General features: G+C 42.5%; 1 protein-coding gene across 4 annotated transcripts; it reads left to right on the top strand.

The window, feature by feature from the left end:
* Positions 1-213: 213 nt before the first annotated feature.
* Positions 214-20188, top strand: E2F6 (E2F transcription factor 6). Of its 4 annotated transcripts, XM_025354652.1 has the most exons (8): positions 214-619; positions 7122-7176; positions 8955-9087; positions 10647-10863; positions 12606-12761; positions 14285-14399; positions 16708-16855; positions 18025-20188. In XM_025354652.1, exons 4-8 carry the CDS (start codon positions 10709-10711, stop codon positions 18069-18071), a joined length of 621 nt encoding a protein of 206 aa, XP_025210437.1. In that variant the 5' UTR covers positions 214-619; positions 7122-7176; positions 8955-9087; positions 10647-10708; the 3' UTR covers positions 18072-20188. The 4 variants fall into 4 exon arrangements, with proteins under 4 accessions (XP_025210437.1, XP_025210438.1, XP_025210435.1 ...); XM_025354653.1 differs by lacking the exon at positions 8955-9087 and having other exon boundaries at positions 10723-10863; XM_025354650.1 differs by lacking the exon at positions 8955-9087.
* Positions 20189-20718: the final 530 nt, after the last annotated feature.

The following is a 20718-nucleotide window of genomic DNA, read 5'->3' as shown; positions in this document are numbered from 1 at the left end:
GGAGCTTTCAGTTATCACCGTCGAGAATTCCAGGCGAGCGCTGCGTTTTCCCAGCTGCCTCTTTTCTCTCACCCCCGTTCCCTTCCTCTGGAATCCGGCTCCACCTCTTCCTTTTCCTTTGCCAGCCTCTCCGTCGATTCCGCGGTCCGGGTTTCCCGGGCGCCAGCCGCCGGGAGAGGATCGGTGCGTGGGAGCGCTCCGGCCGCGGCGGGCATGCGCAGAGGGGGGCGGTGCACTGCGCATGCGGAAAAATGGCGGGCCGGGCTACTTGAGAGCCGCGGGTCTACCTCCTCCTTTCCCGTCTTCGTCGGGAGTTCCCGGGCACGTGAGGCAGTGCCGCGTTTCCTGGCGGGTGGGACGGCCTAGCCGGGCGGGGCCTTGGAGGACGCCGCGGATCCGTCAGTTTCTGGGCCCTTGGAAATCGGCGCGTGGGGGGCGGTGATCGAGCTGCGCGCGAGAGGGCGGGAGAGCTCGCGGGGTGCGAGGGGAGCGGGACGCCCGGCCGGGCAGCATGAGTCAGCAGCGGCCGGCGAGGAAGTTGCCCAGTCTCCTCCTGGACCCCGCGGAGGAGACGGTTCGCCGTCGGTGCCGAGACCCTATCAACGTGGAGGGACTGCTGGTAAGCTCCGGGACGGGACGGGACGGGACGGGAGGGGGACGGGCGGGGGTCTCCCAAAGCTGACCCCCTCCTCCCCGCGCCGCCGCCAACCCCGCTGGCCGTCGTCTCGGTCGTCTGCTCGCCCTGGGCCAGGCGCTGCCCATCACGTGCTGCGAACTGCGCTCTCCCGCCTTCTGCTTTCAGCATCTGCTCACAGACGTGGTGTCAGTCTTCTGGGCTTTTACATCGGAACTTCAGGGCACTGTTGGAGAAAATTGCTCAACTTTGCATTGGAAAGGCCATGTTTTTCTCCTTCAGTGGACTCTAGCTGTATCTCTGCAACCTATCATTTGTTCTACCTTCTCTCTCTTCTGCTCTACTGCAGCCGTTTAAAACCTTGTCCACGCTTTATATTTCCCACGCCACAGCTCCCATTCATAAAATTATCTCCCCACCTGTTTGACGGAGAAAATGGTTAGGAGATTTGGCTCCCTTTCCCACAAAGACTGATTTCTTCTACTCTTGTTCTGGACCAGATACTGTATTCCCCGGTTCTCAAGGTCCTTAACAAATGCGTTCTTTTCCATTCCTCCCGTATTTTCTTTTTATTTTTTTGAGATGGAGTTTTTACTCTTGTTCCCCAGGCTGGAGTGCAATCTCAGCTCACTGCAACCGCCGCCTCCCAGGTTCAAGCGATTCTTCTGCTTCAGCCTCCCATGTAGCTGGGATCACAGGCATGCGCCACCACACCCAGCTAATTTTGTATTTATAGTAGAGACGGGATTTCACCGTGTTGGCCAAGCTGGTCTCGAACTCCTGACGACCTCAGGTGATCCACCCGCCTCGGCTTCCCAAAGTGATGGGATTACAAGGCGTGAGCCACCGAGCCCGGCCTCTCCCCATATTTTCAATTTCTCTGCTGCTTTCTTCCTATAACTAGTAGTAATTAAACATTTTCCCAAGTCATTATGCCTGGTCCCCATACCAAATAGTTTGTGATTATTGTCTCATTTAATTTCTCACAGCAGTGTTTTATAATAGTAAAAGACTATTATTCTTGTTTTACGGTTGCCAAAACAGACCTAGAGATGCATGTAATGCCGGCTTGCCTGTGGCTAGATAGTAAGTGGAGAAACTTGGGTTGAACCTCCAAATGTCTAACTCCAGATGATAAATTCTTGACTACTAAAACCACATTCTCAATCCGTCCCCATCTTAAAAGATCCCTCCCTTAATTCCATATCCCTTGCCATCTACTGTCTCTCTTCCCCTTCACAGCTAAACTTCTTGAAAAAGTTATTTACACTCACTCTTTCCACTTGATCGTCTCATTATCAGCCAACCCACTGCTGGGGACCCCTATCCTCAGCACACTTGTGAGACCATTCTAACCAGGGTCACCGACAATCTCGTCAATTCCAGCAGCTGTTGTAGTTTTGACACAAAACTACTTGTGTTGGAAACTCTCCCTTGAGTTTCCTTGACATTGATGTTCCATCTGCTTCTCTGGTCTCTCCTTGTCCTCATCCTCTTCCCAGTTCTTCATTTTTTTTTCCCCCTGAGACAGGATCTCACTCTGTCACCCTGGCTGGAGTGCAGTGGCACATCCTGGCTCACTGCAGCCTTGACCTCCCAGGCTCAAGTGATTCTTCTGCCTCCATCTCTCTAGTAGCTGGGACTACAGGCACATGCCACAAGGCCTGGCTAATTTTTTTATTTTTAGATATGGAAGTCTTCCTACATGGCCCAGGCTGGTCTTGAACTCCTGGGCTCAAGCTGTCCTCTCACCTCAGTTTCCCAAAGTGCTGGGATTACAGGTGTGAGCCACCGTGGCTGGCCACATGTTGATGATATTCAGGGTTCTCTTCTGCTGTCTCTACACATTCTTCTTAGGGGAGTTCATTCTCTCCTCCCATGACTTATGTTACCATCTACATTTGATCCTTGAACGACTCAGAGTTTGGGGCACCAAATCACATGAAATTCAAAATCTGAATATAACTTTGATTCCCCCAAAACTTTACTGTTTCCTGGAAGCCTTACTGATACTGTAAACAGTTGATTAACACATATTTTGTATTTACATGTATTAGTTAGTGTATTCTTATAATAAAGTAGCTAAAGAAAAGAAAACGTTATTAAGAAAATCATAAAGAAGAGAAAGTCCTACTCATTCAGGGGAATTAGATGATCATAAAGGTCTTCATCCTTGTCTTCACACTGAGTAAGCTGATGAAGAGGAGTAAGAGGAGGAGTTGGTTTTGCTCTCTAAGGTGTGGCAGGGGGTAAAGAAAATTGGCATCTAAGTGGACCCACACAGTTCAAACCTGTGTTGTTTGAGGATCAGCTGTATATTGGTACCATCTGTATTGGTGGTCTTAATATTTGAAAATTTGATAAAAACTCTAAGCTCACTGTGGAAAAACCACTTAGTTTGCATGCAGTATCAGCAGATACATCGCTTGAAATCTTAGACATACATTTCTGGTATTTTCAGTTACCATATCGTAATTCCCAAATCTATAAATCTCCCTCAGGGTTTTCCAGCTGTCTACTAGACCTTCCTACTTAGGTTTCCAACTCCTATTAGTCCCCCCTCATCTGAGGTTTCACTTTTCTTGATTTCATTTAACCTGTGGTCCCCCAAACTATTAAAATGAAAATTCCAGAAATAATTCATCAGTTTTAAAATGCTTGCCATTCTCAGTAGTGTGATGAAATCTCGAGCTGTCAAGTACCACCCAGCACCTGAATCTTCCTTTGTCCAGAGTTCCCATGCTGTCATTGCACCCTGCCCTTAGTCGCTTAGTAGCTGATTGTTGATTATCAGACCAACTGTCACAGTGCTTGTGTTAAGTAGCCCTTATTTTACTCAGTAATGGCCCTGAAGCACAGGAGTAGTGATGCTGGCAGTTCCAGTATGCCGAAGAGAATTGATGAAGTGCTTCAAGTGAAAAGATCTAAGTTCTTGACTTAGTAAGGAAAGAAAAAAATCTTATTCTGAGGTTGCTAAGATCTACAGTATATTTTGAGAGGCCACCTTCACATAACTTTCATTGTAGTATATTGCTATAATTGTTATATTTTATTATTAGCTGTTAATATCTTACTATGCCCGATTTATAAATAAATGTTATCACAAGTATGTTTGTATACTTAAAAAATTGTATATATGGGGGTTGGTACTGTTTGCGGTTTTAGGCATCCACTGGGGGTCTTGGAATGTAGCTCCCAAGGATAAGGGTGGACTACTGTATATTCAGAAATGAATTTATTACTCTATTGGTCAGGGTTCTGCAGAGAGACAGACCAATACTAATACAGATTTTGGTACCAGGAATGGTTCTAGGGGAACAGAATTTTAAAGATGAGTTTCCTTAATTGGGGTTTTTGAAATTGGTTCTTTAATCTGATTAGAACTTAAAAATGCTAAGAGCTCTACTTCTAGTAGTAGAGAGAGCACTGGAAGCCATGACACAAACTGTTTATAGATATGCAAAATAAATGCCTTTGACATTCTAATTCACCACATATAAGAGGCAAAGAATTTAGTGACGCTGTATGTGATATTTTCAAACATTTTTGGAAAAACCAGGATTATAATGACATTGGTTGGTTGCTCCTAGTGTCTTTGGACAAAGTGATGAAAGAAAAGGATGAGCTCAGGGATTCAGTTTCATGGCTGGAGTTCCACATAAATGACTTAAAAGTTTCTAAGTGTGCCCTAGGTTAGAATCTTCTATCCTGTAGCCATAGGGCTGAAATTGCTGAAAATCAAACACAAGCCTTCATCATGCAACTGCCAAATTACAATGAAAGTTGAACTCTTGGCCAGGCATGGTGGCTCATGCCTGTAATCCCAGCGCTTTGGGAGGCCGAGGCGGGTGGATCACCTGAGGTCAGGAGTTCGAGACCAGCCTGGCTAATGTGGTGAAACCCCGTTTGTACCAAAAATAAAAAAAATGAGCCGGGCTTGGTGGCGCGTGCCTGTAATCGCAGCTACTTGGGAGGCTGAGGCAGAAGAATCACTTGAACCCAGGAGGTGGAGGTTGCAGTGAACCGAGATTGCGCCATTGCACTCCAGCTTGGGCAATAAGAGCGAAACTCCGTCTCAAAAATAAAGAAATAAATAAAATAGAAAGTTGAACTCTCTTAGCCTCACAGAGCATCTACTGTTGAAGTAAGGGTATTGGTTGGGAAAGAGTGGGGTTTGGATGGGATCATGTGGGAAGATGAGGCTGGACACATTGAGCCCCTAAATTCTGATGAGTCTTGTTTGCCAGAGGGGCAGTAGCAGTTCCACCTACAGTGGTGTCATCCTTTCCACCCCTGTCTAAGGAGATTAATTCTGCATTGCCTGTGGAGATAGTAGTAGCCTCCTCTGAAACAGTTCCTGGGCAGGACAATGCTGATTCTCATCGGGACCCACCCCACCGCCCCTCTTTGCTTCTAGACCTATTACTAAACCCAAGTCCCAGCAGGCCCCTAAAGGTGAGGTGCAAAGTATGACTGACTCCACTTCTGGTACCAAATCTGTATTAGTTTTCTCTGGAGAGACAGAACCAATAGGATATATATACAGTCATGTGCTGTATAATAATTGGGTCAGCGGTGGATCACATATACGGAGGTGGTCCTGTAAGATTATAATGGAGCTGAAAAATTTCTGTCACCTAGTGACACTATGTTGGCCAGGCTGGTCTCGAACTCCTGACTTCATGATCTGCGCCCCACCCCCCACCCCCTGCTTCCCAAAGTCCTAAGATTATAGGCATGAGCCACCGCGCCCAGCCTTACCATCTTTCTATCTGTATGTCTGTAGATGATGTTGCATGCCCTAGCAGGTCTACATGTTCAGTTCTAACAACTAAGTTACTTACAGTGGGATTCTGTCTCCATGGGAGTATTCCATATCGGGTTAATTTGTTAATAGATGCTATCATCTTGTCATGGATGATAAGAAAATCGTTGTGCCAAGGATATTGTTAACACCACTATAAACAAAGAGCCTCTTAACTGCTCACCTTGCCTTTGGGCTTCCTCATTTCCCAGTCCTTTTGCCATGTTGCTGCCATACTTATATTTCTAAACCATTTACTTAATTATGTCCTAGTCTGGTTCAGAAACCTTTGGTAATTCTCTACTGGTTATGACATGAAGTCCAAACTCTTTAGCATTAGTTTTATGTGGTGCCATCATGACCTCCCAGCTTCAAAGTCAAGTCACTTTCACACTGGCCGCTTCAGTGGGTTCCCAGAAACATGCCGTGCCATATACATCTTCACACCTTTGTTCGTTTCCGGTACCACAATCCTGTCTTTTTTCTTCTCTCCCCACGGTTGTTTATTCAGGCAAATCTGACTTGCTGGGCAAGGCTTACCTGAGGGCTGCCTTCACCATGTATCCTTCTGTGATTTCCCTGTCTGGGTGCATCCCTAGTACTACTATTGATTCTCTTCTTAGAGTACCTATGAATTCACTTGCCCCAGTTTTGCTTTATGGCCAGTTTTTTCTTAGATAAGAGCTAAACCTGATGACAGCCCTTCTGGAGGCACATTAACATTGATGTTACTAGGAGTTTCTGTTTATAGGCTTTCGTTTTAAGGTTTGGTTTCATTTTATTTATTTTTTACAAAAAAACAGTTCGTAAATGTTACTACCAGTTTTATGCAAACTTTCAGAGCCTCTAAATAGCTGGTAAAATGGTGAGCATTGATAATGGCGCTTCTGCTAATTTCCTGGTTGTTTCAGGAAATTAAAAGAAGAAACTTTTTATCTAATGCAAAAGTTTCTAATTACCCACAGCATGCATTGTTTTCCATTGTTAGAAATGCTGCTGTTTTACATTAATTATAGTGGGAACACATAGCTGCCTATGAAAGCTTGTGTTCTCATCGGGACCCACCCCACCGCCCCTTTTTTGGAACTTTTTTTTCCCATTTTTGGAAACTGCATATACTTTAATAATAGCAAGGAGTGAGCATGTGTTGGTTGAGATAAATCTTCTATCTCTACTAAGCTTTACCAAGTCAGGGACAGTGTCGTAGTGCTCTTCATGTTCGTTTTATCCTCAGTACCTGATGTATTCAGTAATTACCATATTTTGTGTGTGTATGAATGGTTTTTTTTTTTTTATTTGAGACAGAGTCTTGCTCTGTTGCCCAGGCTGGAGTGCAGTGGCGTGATCTTGGCTCACTGCAACCTCCTAGATTCAAGCGATTCTCTTGCCACAGCCTCCCAAGTAGCTGGGATTATAGGTGCCCGCCACCACGCCTGGCTAGTTTTTGTATTTTTAGTAGAGATGGGGTTTCACCATGTTGGCCAGGCTGGTCTCGAACTCCTGACCTCAGGTGATGCACCTGCCTCGGCCTCCCAAAGTGCTGGGATTACAGGCGTGAGCCACCGTGCCTGGCCAGTAATATCACATTCATATTCTCAGACCTTTATACTATTGAGTAAAATGCTATTTGTTTGCATTGTTGTTTTAAAATCACTAAGTTAAATTTTTTATCTTTTTTTTCAGCCATCAAAAATAAGGATTAATTTAGAAGATAATGTACAATATGTGTCCATGAGAAGTAAGTTGATTCCTGAATAGGTTTTAGGTTTTGTTAGTTTGAACTTCATATGATTAAAATGATTTGTGTAAGTGTATGAGTTGATGAGAAACTGAAATAAAATGTGTTATTTGTACACTGAAATGTAAAGTTTCAAGGTTTAGTAACAACTCCTGAGGTTATGGGTTGAATAATGTGCACAAATGCCAATTTGTTCTCCATAGAACAGTCTATATTTAAGGCTGTTTTCTCAGAATTCCTCCTGGGAGAGAAATGTACTCTTTCCTTCTTGTCCCTTATCTTAGGTTAATGTTTAGGGTGTCTGTTAGAGGAGATAGGATGTAAATGGCTCTAGTTCCCTCTTCTGGAAGTTTTCATGATAGACTGCCCCACCTCAGCCTCCTAATCTCAGTGGATAGATAGTGCAAGTCAGTGTGAATCTTAGAAATGCTAACCCTTAGTTTTTCCTCAGTGCCTGCCACAGTCTCACCCATAGTTGGTCACTGAGTTTGGTCAGCTTCACCTTTGATGTGTTTCTTGCGTCTGTCCCATACCACCAATTTATAATAATATCTAACATTTATTGAGCTCATACAGTGCCTGGCACTGTATTAAGCTCTCTGCATGGATTGTCACAACGACCCTTCAAAATACAGGTGCGGATTAGAATTCTTACTTTATAAAGGCCCAGAGAGGCTGAGTGACTTGCTCAGAGTCAGGGTTGAATCTTGCCTCTCTGGCGCAAGAGCCCAGAGTCTTTACCACATTGAATTGCTTCTCCTCGTTCAGGGTCTGACTTCCTCTGTAGCTGAAGTTGCTGGGTGTCCTTCTGAGAAGGCAGTCAGTGTCCAGGCTCTCCAGCCTGGGTGCTAGAAAACTCCAGGGGGATTTGTCTGATACAGAAATGGTGTTGTTATATCATCCAACCTAAGTTCTTCAGTGACACTCTTTTACGTGTAGAGAAAACCCTGATTCCTCGTATATTTGATTTTAAGTGTTTGTATTACATTCATAAGCCACTTCATATTAAAAGAAACTAGGCAGTAGAGAATGGGTAGACGGAGCAGACCAGGCCATTGTAGCTGTTTCTTGCTTAACGCCGCAGCCTCTTCTTCCTGCATGCTGCCGCCCTCCTCCACGGCTCAAGCTACACCACCTGTGGTCCCCGAAGCACCGCAGGTTCTCTAAGGCTGCTTTGTCTTCTGAGGTGTGGTTCCATCTCCCTCACTTCAGCCCCTCACCCTCTGTCAGAGTGGGCAGACACCGCCCATTTGCCTTCCTGTTCCCTGTGCCCAGTGTACTCCCATCAAGAGGCCTTCCCAGTTTCCCCCTGCAGTGAAGGTTTGATTTCATGCTATCGGGTGACTTTGAATACCTCTCTTAGCACTTACCTCAGTACATGCTGAGCAGTACATATCAAAATTCCTTAAAAATGTCCAGTTAAGGGGACATACAATAATTTCACAACAAAAAGATTCGTTGAAATATTAAGAATTCCTTATTAGACTACGGAGTTGCTTTGGTGTGAAGACCTCTGTAATCCTATTCACATCCCTTCAGCAACTGTCACGTTTTTGGTGTTTCGTTATACGTGTTCTTTATAAAATAACATCATAGAAATATACTTATTCTGAGCATGTGAGACCATGCCTTGTTAATAATTACTATAATTAAATATATGCTTTTTAAAGTTAGAATTTCTCATTTGTAATCTTCTTGAGTTTGTTGTAGAATTGTGACCTTCTACTTCCAATTAAAAATCCTTTTAAATTCCTAATTTACCCCTATTTAATCTTAAGTGTAGGAATGGGCTCCAGAGAGAAGACATTTATATTATGAAATATGTACCTTTGTTCCTGAAGTAACCGCCAGTGGTCTTTAAACTAAATGTGACATTGTGGAGGTTCTGAGTAAGGACATTTCTGGCTGAAGGTAGGATGGACATTTCTTTGAGGCATACTGACTGTGGTGTGCTGTGGAAGTAGAGAAAAAGAAAGTCATATATTCCACACCAGAGTGACAAAGTTATTTTAGAAATTATTTTTTCTGCAAACCAAGCCATAAGAACTTTTTCTTAGTATCAAATTGGAAAAGATGACAAGATACTTAGTTCTGGCAAGCGCGTGAGATGAGGTCCGTGTATGCCGCATAGAATGGATAGAACCCACAACCTGCAGAGCTGTTTAGCAGTACATATCAAAATTCCTTAAAAGTGTCCAGTTAAGGGGACATACAGTAATTTCGCAACAAAAAGATTCGTTGAAATATTAAGCAAAATCGTAAAGTTGGAGATAGTCTGAATTTCTAATATTGGGATAAATAGCAAATACTGCATACAGTTAAGCATACAGCCATTAAGAATAATGTTGAAATACATTTGTTGACATGTCAGGATGTTCACAATATTGTGTTAAAAGAACATGTTGCAAAATTGCATGGTCCTGTTTTTGTTTTTAAAAACTATATATATGATTGACACACAAGTGTGAGTGTGTTAGAGGGGTGTGTGTGTATGAAAACCCGAGCCATAGTAGGTGAGTGAGGGAATTAAAGGGATTTTTTATCATTTGTCTATCCGTTACATTAATACAGAGTAGTGAATATTTTTAAAAATAGAGATAGTGGGCCGGGCGCGGTGGCTCAAACACCTGTAATCCCAGTACTTTGGGACGCTGAGGCGGGTGGATCACAAGGTCAGGAGTTCAAGGCCAGCCTGGCCAATATGGTGAAACCCTGTCCCTACTAAAAACACAAAACAATTAGCCGGGCGTGGTGGTGCACGCCTGTAATCCCAGCTACTCCAGAGGCTGAGGCAGGAGAATTACTTGAACCCAGGAAGTGGAGGTTGCAGTGAGCCAGGATCGCGCCACTGCATTCCAGCTCCAGCCTGGGCGACAGAGTGAGACTCTGTCTCAAAAAAAAAAAAAAAAGAAAAGAAAAAATAGAGATACCACTGTTGGCCGAGGTATGTCATCATTGCCTTAATAGAAGACTAGTTTGAGCTCTTTCAAAACATTGGTCAGATAACTTACACTATGACATGGATAGAGTCATTAAAAGGGGACAAAAAGCCAGTTCTCTGCCTTTGCTTTGTAAAGAATTCCTTCACTTGAAGACCAAATGAGAAATTTAATTTTAAAAATCATGTGTAATTCTGTTCCTGAGAGTGGTATGGATGCAAATGTAATCTCACTGCTTTGTCTGAGAAGATGCAGTAGACTTGTAAAAGTCCACATGCTCAGTGGACACTGGTTGCATATTTCAAATACTCCTTTATTTAAATTTAAAGCCTTTGTTTAGAGCCAGGATAGGCCAGTGAATTTTTTCTCCAATTTAAGAGATTTATTTCATAGAAACCAGCTTTGATTTGGTCAGTGTGTAGGGATTTCTGTAGATGTCTGCTCTCTGATCAAGAGGAAACAGATGATTTTTTAAAACAAGTTGAGAAATGTTATTTAAAGTTTTACAAATATGTTTATTTTGTTTCCCAGAAGCTCTAAAAGTGAAGAGACCTCGTTTTGATGTATCACTGGTTTATTTAACTCGAAAATTTATGGATCTTGTCAGATCTGCTCCTGGGGGTATTCTTGACTTAAACAAGGTTGCAACGAAACTGGGAGTCCGCAAGCGGAGAGTGTATGACATCACCAATGTCTTAGATGGAATCGACCTCGTTGAAAAGAAATCCAAGAACCATATTCGATGGATGTGAGTTGCTTTCAAACTTTTCATGGCTTTTTTTCTTTCTCATCAAGTGACAATTCCGTGCTTAAACTAGATAGTAGCAGTGTTTTGACAGTAGAAAACAAAGGTACGACTTCTTGTTAGGAGCGCATTCTATAAAATTTTCTCGCATCATCCTGGAGAGTACATACATTTTTTAAAAAGTATTTCCTCAGTTCCAGTTGATTACTGATATTGGGAAAATCTGTGAAGGTTGTAAAACAGTGGTTTTCACACGGCCGTGTAGTAAACACCTAGAGGCTTACTGCCTCTGGAGTTGTAATTCGGTAGATCTGAGGGAAAGCAGGAAAGTACATTCTCAACAGGTAGCCCAGGAGATTATGACGTAGCGAGGTGTTTGAAACACTGCCCTGAATATTAAAAGAAAAATCAGACAGTGTCTAAAAGGCAGTTGCTAAAGACTTGACATGATGAGGAGGAATCCAATGGAAAGGAAAGCTGAAGACTGGCATAGATAAAGGTATCTGTGCGTGCACACATAAGAAGAAAGCTGTTAGAATAGGCAAGTATTTTGGGACAGGGAGAAATAGTTGCAGCAAATAAGTACATAGTGACCTCTCAGGCAAATGGAAACCTGCCAAGAAAGACTGTAAAATGATCCTAAATAATTAACTTAGTTATTAGAGGAAAGGGATTCATAAAGGAGGTCATTTTTTCAATAGTATGGAAGTATAGGTTGAATTCTAATTTGAGCATGTTTACTAAATAACACTAAAAAACACTTTAGGAGTTTATATCGGCATGCATTGTGAATCACTAATTAGAATCAGATTTGAAAACTGCCAAGTGAAAGATAGAGGCAAGAACCTTTCCCTATTTAGTTTCCATTAAGATTGAAAGGAAAAAATGAAAATCAGTTGTTGCCTGGTCATCATACCGGAGTAGGCACTAATTACTAAGGAAAATATGTATATCTTTTTTTTTTTTCTTTTGAGAGGGAGTCTTGCTCTGTCACCCAGGCTGGAGTGCAGTGACATAATCTCAGCTCACTGCAACCTCCACCTCCTGGGTTCAAGCGATTCTCCCACCTCAGCCTCCCCAGTAGCTGGGATTACAGGCGCACACCACCACCCCTGGCTAATTTTTGTATTTTTAGTAGAGACGAGGTTTCACCGTGTTGGCCAGGCTGGTCTCAAACTCCTGACCTCAGGTGATCCACCTGCCTCAGCCGCCCAAAGTGCTGGGATTACAGGCGTGAGCCCCATGCCTGGCCTGAAAATAATGTCTTTTTTAAAATGATGAATAGAATCATTATATTCAGATAGAATGTGTACACTAGGGAAAAATACAGACTCATCACATTTTAGCAGAGGAACTGTCATTTAGCCAACACTTTGTTTTCATATGTAGGAACTCAAGTACTGTAAGATTATAACTTATCAGAAGCTATGTTGTAAGGACTAGGACTGAGGCTGAAGCTAGGTGTTATTGACTCTTAGTTCAGTGCGCTTTTGCTTTCTTAGGCTGTCTCTGCTGTTATTAATTTCTGTTAGGTTGTAATGTTTTTTTTTTTTTGAAAAAGACTGTATAAGATGAAGAACTATAAATGTATGTACAGAAGGAATAATGGCTGTCTAGAACGAAGATAGCAGAAGTTAAAAGTCCCTAGTTTCTATTGTTGTGGAAAACACTTATGGTAATCATTTGAAGAAGTTCCAGTAACCTAACTTGAAATTCCTTTGTGGCGATTTTTTTTTCTTTTAAAGAGGATCTGATCTTAGCAATTTTGGAGCAGTTCCCCAACAAAAGAAGCTGCAAGAGGAACTTTCTGACTTATCAGCAATGGAAGATGCTTTGGATGAGTTAATTAAGGATTGTGCTCAGCAGCTGTTTGAGTTAACAGATGACAAAGAAAATGAAAGATATCCTTTAAGTCTATACCTTTCTAAAATTTCTGCTTCCAAAACAGATTACTTAAGTAGTAGAATCAGCTTGGGGACTTAATTTATATATTTAAGATATAAAATTAGACCATTAAAAGTTAAAGTAATACAAAATTAGCCAGGCGTCATGGCAGGCACCCGTAATCCCAGCTCCTTGGGAGGCTAAGGCAGGAGAATAGCTTGAGCCTGGAAAGCAGAGGTTACTGTGAGCCGAGATGGCGCCATTGCACTCCAGCCTGGGCAACAAGAGCAAAACTCCGTCTCAAAAAAAAAAAAAAAAAAGTAAAAGTTGGTAGTAATATAGCCTCAAACGTACACAAATGGTAGGTTTTTTAACTTCTGTGTGGCGTTTCTTAGATTAAATTCTGGATGATGACCTCAGGGGTACAGTACCAAACCAAGGTTGATGGTACCACTTAAAATAGGAGAGTATTCATTTTTATAGTCTGAATACTATAAGGATAATAAAATATTTGTTGGCTTTTGTGAAGTTCATGTTTTTCCTAGAAATGTGTGAACAGAAGTTGATTTCCGAAACAGTGAATTGCCGTTGAAGAGGTGCTTAAACTCCCGTTTGTGTCCACAGAAGCATGTTGCTGCTTAATAGCAGTGTTGCCTTGAAACTCAATGTCTCAGGGAGCTGGGGGATGGGGCTGGGGGAACCTTGTCTTTGGTACTGACCTCCTGGGTGTCTTAGACCTGTATGCTGTGCTGTGCTGTTCCCTGTGGCACCCTTTGTGAGGGGCTCACTGATTCTGAGCTATCCCATACCCCAGATTTACTTAAAACTCTCTACAGCAGTCAAAAACCTCTATTCCTACAGTACAGTTACTGGAAGGAAAAGAAAAAAATAAGCACCAACATTACTGCAGCCAATCAGAGAAAAAAAAAATGTTAGAGAAACCCAATAAATCACTCAGTTGGTAAAATTTGAGGCAACACAGTGAAACAAGACGAAAAAGATTCAGGTAATGAGATGGAAAATAATTTTGGATAAAGTAATATCACACATGATATTCTTGAGAAACTTAATCTCCAAGTCGTTTATGCCTTTTTATAGATTTTTTTCCGTCTTTCATTTTGGGGGATTCTTGTCAAAGCCCTGAATGTTTTTTCTCAAAGTTATAGTAAGATCTAGCTTACTATAACTGAAAAGGGAATAGGATGAAAATTTGAATTTCTTCATGTGGTATATTTGTGTTAGGGACTCAGACTTTATTAATATTTTTCTCCAGAAATTGCCATCATAATCATAATACTACAGCTTAAATTCTTTAGGTTGAGTTGTAAATATTGTAAAATGCTTTATTAAAAGCTTAATTTTATATGAATAATAAAGATTATCAATGGAATAATTTTTTTACTACTTTCCTTAATGCTGAACTTGTATCTCATAAAAACTAAAGACATTCTAACATTACGCTTGCGTTACTGAATTACTAGAGATAAATTACTTCCCCAATAAACAGCATTCTGTGTAGAGATCCTTGACTGGGTTTTACACTAGCATATGTGACCTATCAAGACATTCATAGCATTCAGGCCTTCCATGAACAGATCGTCATTGCAGTTAAAGCTCCAGCAGAAACCAGATTGGATGTTCCAGCTCCCAGAGAAGTAGGTAACCCTGCATTTTTAAAAGGATTTAAAGAGGGGTGAGGGCCGACTGCTTAGGCTGTGATTTATTGCAGTCATACTTAAGAGCCATTGTGTGCACGTGCACTCTACATCCGCTGCTGCTGAAGGCACTTCACACATTTTAACTTGCTTCAACTAACACAAGTCAAGTAGTCATTATTATCTTAAAGATGAGGAACCGAGAGCTCACAAAGATGAGTTAACTTTTTCAGGATCACCAGAATTCAAACCCAGTTAGTGTGGCTTCATAGTTTGTTTTTCACTATTGTACTGCAGTGCTTCTTAGAAGAATCACCAAGAATTGGCCCATCTTAAAGTTCCAAAAGTAAGGTCTGCTCTCAACGAAGGCACTGGGGAGTTAACAAACTCATGAAAGACTGATGAATAAACCAGAACACTAGGTTCTGAATTTAAAATGGAAAAGCAGGATTTCTGTGTCAATGAACATATTTTTGTCAGCTGCCAGCTGCTCGGTGCATTTTTTCCCTCGCAGGAAAGTTTGCATTGAAAGATAATTGCAGCAGAAGGCTGCTTGATGAGGACGGAATCAGAACCAAGGAATGTGGCCATTCTTGGGCCACATCCTCAAGACTGACAGCCTTGATAGATTCATCGGTGCTCATAGTGCAGTCCTCTGCATTGCCCTGGGGGTTTGCCTCCTGCCTAGCGAGGAATGTTTTCTTGACCCGTTTTTCCTTTTGTCCCCAGCAGACCACTGTTCAAGTGAGCCCTGTATTACTCGACAGTGTATGGGTTAAGGGCTGGCTTTCATTTAACTCAGTCACACTCAAATTATGATTTCTTGGTGATGTTTCCTAGTTGTTTTATTTTTAAGAAAGAAACCGCTAATCAACACATCTTTACTTTGGGGCATAATAATTCATTCTGCAGAGACTAATGGATTTTTGGCTTTTCCCCTATGCAATGAGCTGCTTCAGACTGTAATTGCTAAATCTGGCTGAGCCTTTGATCATACCTGAGGCTTCTTTTAGAGTCCCATTTAAAGTCTCTGCACGTGGGCTCTCTTGGCTGGAGCCTGACCGTGAAGATCTGGGGACCTAGTGTGGTGGTTGGCAAACTGGCCTTAAGGTCAGATCCGACCTGCTCCTTGTTCTTAGAAATAATTTTATTAGGACACAGCCACATGCACATTTGTTTACATATTGTCTCTGGCTGCTTTCATACTATAGTGGCAGAGTTAAGAGGTTGTAACAGGGATAGTGTGACTCGCAAAGCCAAAAGTATTTACCATCTCACCCTTTATGGGAAGTTTGACAACACCTAATTTAGTGGAATGTGAAGTCCTCAGCTGCCTAGCAGTTGAGAGTGACATTGGTTCCTTTTATCGTTTAGAAATATCTACTGAATTGTACAGGATTTATCATTCAAACCAGATGTGACCTGGCATTCTAGAAGCTGAGCACAGATGTTCTCCAGCCCACTTGTCGGGTACCAGGAAGTCATAGCAAGGACGACAAGTGAGGCTCTGAGATGTCTGAGAGGCTGCATCTCCCCAGACTCACCCTGGTGTAACATCGCAGTGAGGTGTGGAGTGGGAGGGAGCAGTGGTGTCTGTGAGTCTAGCCGAGGCCTAACTGCATTAAAGGGGAGAAAACAGACTTTGTTACAGTTGAAGCAGCTCCCAGTTAAAGCAATCATTTATAACTGGAGCTGTTCCTTAAGAATTTAGCATAATTCCCAGTAGAAGCATTCAAGTTGCCTGATATCTTATGGAAAAAGTATTTTGATTAATCCTGGGGAAATCTGAAATCAAAGGATGTAAAAATCATGGTGAGTTGTTAATAGCCCTTTATAAATAATCTTTACAATTTTTTTGATGTTTTACTTGAGGTATATTTTGATCTTTTCCTGTGCTTTCAACTGGACAAAAGAATGGCCCTTCCATTATCTCAGGATCTGTTCATTGGTCTGGCAATCCAAGCACATATTTATCCTGTGAGACTAGGGTATTCTAGAGTTCTTTGTCATCAAAACACTTTTTGACTCGAGTACGGCCTCCTTGAAGGGTCAGCTCCTGAGTAGAAAAAGGCTCTTGAGTACTGAGGTTTTCCCATGATAGCTCTTGAGGTTTTCCCATGATAGCTCTGAAGCCATTACTGCAGGATCAAGCGTAACTGTCTTCAGCGTGTGAGTTGGCCAGTGCTTTAATGTGACTACAGCTATGGTGATTTTTTCAAATGTCTCTTGAAATTCTTGCAGTTCTAGTGAGTGAAAAAGTACGGTTTATTATTTCATTCATCTTGACGATTCCTGTGTCCTTTGCTAGGACTCTATCACAGTGCACATAAGGAGCACCAACGGACCTATCGATGTCTATTTGTGTGAAGTGGAGCAGGGTCAGACTGGTAGCAAAAGGTCTGAAGGAGTCGGAACCTCTTCATCTGAGAGCACTCATGCAGAAGGCCCTGAGGAAGGTAAATATACCAGTGATTCTGGCAGTATTTTAAATAAGCACATATAATGTTGTTAATGTGTATTATGGCCTTAAGATATTTTTCCTCTTCCTATCCACAAAAACATAAGTAAAAAAATTACAACATAATTCTTACTGTAGTTGAGAATATTTCTGTGAGCGTTACAGTTAAATTTCTGTAGTTTTGATAGCAGTGGAGACTTAGAATTCTGTTTGGTCCCATGGTGGTACCAGCTTGCGATGGTCTCTGAATAGGGCAGGCTTTCAGTCAAACAGCAGCTCCACTCGGCCAAAGAGCCTGCCCATGACCCGGCCGGGAGACTCCCCCTTCTGCACATCTTGGAGAAGGGAAAGGTCTAGACCTGCTTGACCCAGGCAGTCACACACCCACTCAACTCAGCGAGCAGCCCACTCCACAAGAGTCAGTCCTCAGTTGCACATTTCTAAGGACATTGCCTCTGGACCCACCTGGCCAGAGCAGTGACTCCATCTCACCTCAGAGCCCAGCTTGCAGCACTGCCCAACAGCAGATCCCAAATAGTGGAATTGCCTGAGCAGGGGGCCAGCATCCTGTGACCGGCCTGGGCAGAAGCCATCACAGTACCCAGCCAGCAGGTCCACCGACATCTGAACAAAGACCCAGCCAACTGGAAAACCGGCCTGGGCAGAAGCCATCACCGTGCCCAGCCAGCAGGCCACCGACATCCGAACAAAGACCCAGCCAACTGGAGAACTCAACAAGCACTGCGGGCCAGGGTGGTCTTCAGCTGGTCCTTTGCAGAGCCACAGGCTGGACCAATAGGAAGCTTTCACTGACAGAGAATACCTGTAATGACCAGAAGAGGGGGCTGTTGCCCGCACACAGACAACATCACAAAGACACAAGGATTACAAAGACTGGGGGAATCATGGGGGCTCCGAAAGAAACTAGTAAAGCCCTAATAAGGGAAGGCTTCCTCCATTCTCGGACGGTTGCTTTCAGGTACAAGTTCGAGTTCCGGTTTATTCGTGAGAGACTGAAAAAATTAGCCTTATGCCATTAACCTGAGAATGCGTGTTCTTGACCAGGCATCTTCAGGGTTTTCTGAAGTAGTCGGATTGTGTATTCTTTTACATATTTGCCTATCAAACCTTCACTTAGGTGAATTTCTCTCTCGTGTTCTTTTTCAGAAGAAAATCCTCAGCAAAGTGAAGAATTGCTTGAAGTAAGCAACTGATGGCATTTGAGAATTTGTGTATTACTGAGTTTTTTGGGAACATCTTTGTGGAGAATTAAGCGTCAAATTTGATTCTCAGAGCAATAAATTATCCATGAAGTGCTCTCGTTCTCAGTAGCGGCATCATGGCCAGTAGTGTCTTTGAGGAGTTCGCCACTTAGATTACTGAGTAATTGTGGTTTCCACATTTGAAAACAACTCCTTTTATAATTATTCACTGCTTTTTGTCAGTGAAATAGACATCTTGCCTCCTGAAGTAGTTTCATCACAGAGTGTCATGAAAACAGACAGTCGGGCTGAAATGGACAGTTCTTTGTGGACTCTACCCTTCCCTTCAAGGAGTATGTCATATATCACAGAAGAAATTGCCTTACACTGGTTCATGTTTGCAGTTACTGTTGTACATTGGATAGATGTACACACGAATTTAAATGTGATGTCTTTGTATATATCTGTATAATGTTTCGATTACTTACGAAATACGTCTGAGTGACACTTTTCCCCTTGTACAGCCAAAATAATGTATATATGGAAAGTGACAGACAAATTCTCTAATTTCTTTGGTATCTATAACTTATTAGAATCCTCTGGATGAGGGTTAGAAGAGAGTTTTTCCAAACTTCTACATGTAGAAGTATCATAAATGTGCTACACATTTATGTTTGTGGATTTAATTAAAGTATTTTAATATGGTTTTCAATGCTGAAATTGGAGTCAGATACTTCTTGGTTTTAAGCTGTCTACCTACTTGCTGTCTCCCAGCAGCCTGGTGGCATGCCCAGTGTTTTGGGGGGCAGGGATAGAAGTGCCATCAGGAAATAGCTGAATCCATTGTGAAATATGAATTCAGTCATGGTGATCATTGGAAACTCTTTTAAGGTTTTTGCAAGTAGATTTTGTAATGTTTGTGTATGCAGCCTTGCTGTTCAGTCAGTCAAAGGGGTTTTACTTACAACAAGTTGTACCTTGCCCTCTCTCCAGCTCTACTCCCACATTTTCACGTACCTAGCTATTTCTACCTCATTGGGTAAGTCATTTACCACTCTGTGCCTCAGTTTACTCTGTAGTTTACCATTAGACTGTGAGCTCCTTGAGGGACTTTGTCATAATCACTGTTATATCCCAGTGCCTCACACCATGCCTGACCCTTAAGAAGTGCTCAATAAATGTTTGAACAAATAAGTGAGTGGAGTGAGTGAATTGTAAAATCAGACTAATAATATTTGGTTTGTCTATCATACAAGATTCCTGTATCGTTTGAATTCAGATTGTGAACCTTGTTTTTAAAGAAATGAAGCAACTTCAAATTCAGACTGTGTGTAAAAAGATTTAAAATCAGAATCCAAAATCAAAGTATTAAAAAATAATGCTGAGTGTTTAGGATTCACATACCTCTGAGCTCCAGTGGCTTTTGCCAGTCCTGTCCCTCTGCTGAGCACCAGCGCCTTCCTGCAGCGGTCCTGCCGGCGGGTTTCTGTGCACCTGGGGATAGAATATGCTCTTCACTGGGTGGTTAGCCCCAGTGCTTTTCCTCCCTCTGTTTTATTGTTTGAAATTAGCCAAAGAAAAGCTGCAGGGGGCGCTGCTGATCATCATCGGACCGGTTGGTCATGCTGTTTGACAGAATTGGGAATACAGGAGGAAGAGCAAGCCTAGGGTAAACAGTAGGCTTGGGACATGCTTGATGAAAGCAAGAGTTTCGGCAGGTCGCTGTGTGTATGTAGGTGAGGTGCTCAGTGGAAAAGTCTGAGCTGTATAGTAGGTCGGACAGATGTCAGTTTAGAGGTGGGAGTTTAAACCGCAAGAGTAGGAGGGGTCATCTGAAGAGTACAGCAGGTCCAAGGGTATCTGTATTTAAGGAGAAATACAGAAGAAAAAGTCTCCTGAGAAGGAATAATGGGGTGGTTCGGGAGGGAGAAGGCAGTGTCCCAAAAAAACAACAAAGGTTTTACCAAAGGTAATGCCATCATTTCTGAGCAGCAGTTCCTTACTTGTGAAAATGTGACAGATGTTCTCCTTTACAAATTGTTCTGAAGGTAAAATGAGATCATGTAAACGAAAATCCTTTGTAGATTACAGATGTGTGTTATAAATGAAGTATCTCTCGAGTCACTCCATCTTCTGGCGTTTGGTCTCTGATTTTTAAAACGGATAAAATAAGCATCCCATGAACTCGTTTCTGGGCCCTTCCTCCTCACTAACCCTAACCTTTCCAACCTCACTGAGCCACCTCTGAGTGCACCGCTTCTTCCTTCAGAAACCTTGAGTGATCCGTGTTTCCTTCAGGCTGAAGTGCAGACTCTGGATACAGAAGAGCCCCAGCCTCGCTTTCCAATCTTGCCTTGGTACCTGCCTTGCGGACCTTCACCTCAATAAATCGGTCTCATCACTACCTGAAGCACACAGTGAACTTTCCCATCTCCCTGCCTTTGCTCTTATCCTATTCTCTTCCTGTTCTCTGTGTTTCAAAATCACATCCTATTCTGGACCTGGCGTCACCCGTGCCTCCCCTTTACTCCTACCCTGCATGCAGTTTACACACAGCACGCAGGTGGCCATCTTCCTTCCTCGTAAGTTGCTGTGGCTAATTTCCCAGCTGCCATTCCATGTTGTCAGAGTGTAAGGTCATGTCTTAATATGTATTTAT

Source organism: Theropithecus gelada, chromosome 13 (assembly GCF_003255815.1).
Source record: "Theropithecus gelada isolate Dixy chromosome 13, Tgel_1.0, whole genome shotgun sequence".
NCBI lineage: Eukaryota > Metazoa > Chordata > Mammalia > Primates > Cercopithecidae > Theropithecus > Theropithecus gelada.
The sequence above is the reverse complement of the archived record's forward strand: the minus strand, read 5'-3'. Positions and strand labels throughout refer to the sequence as shown.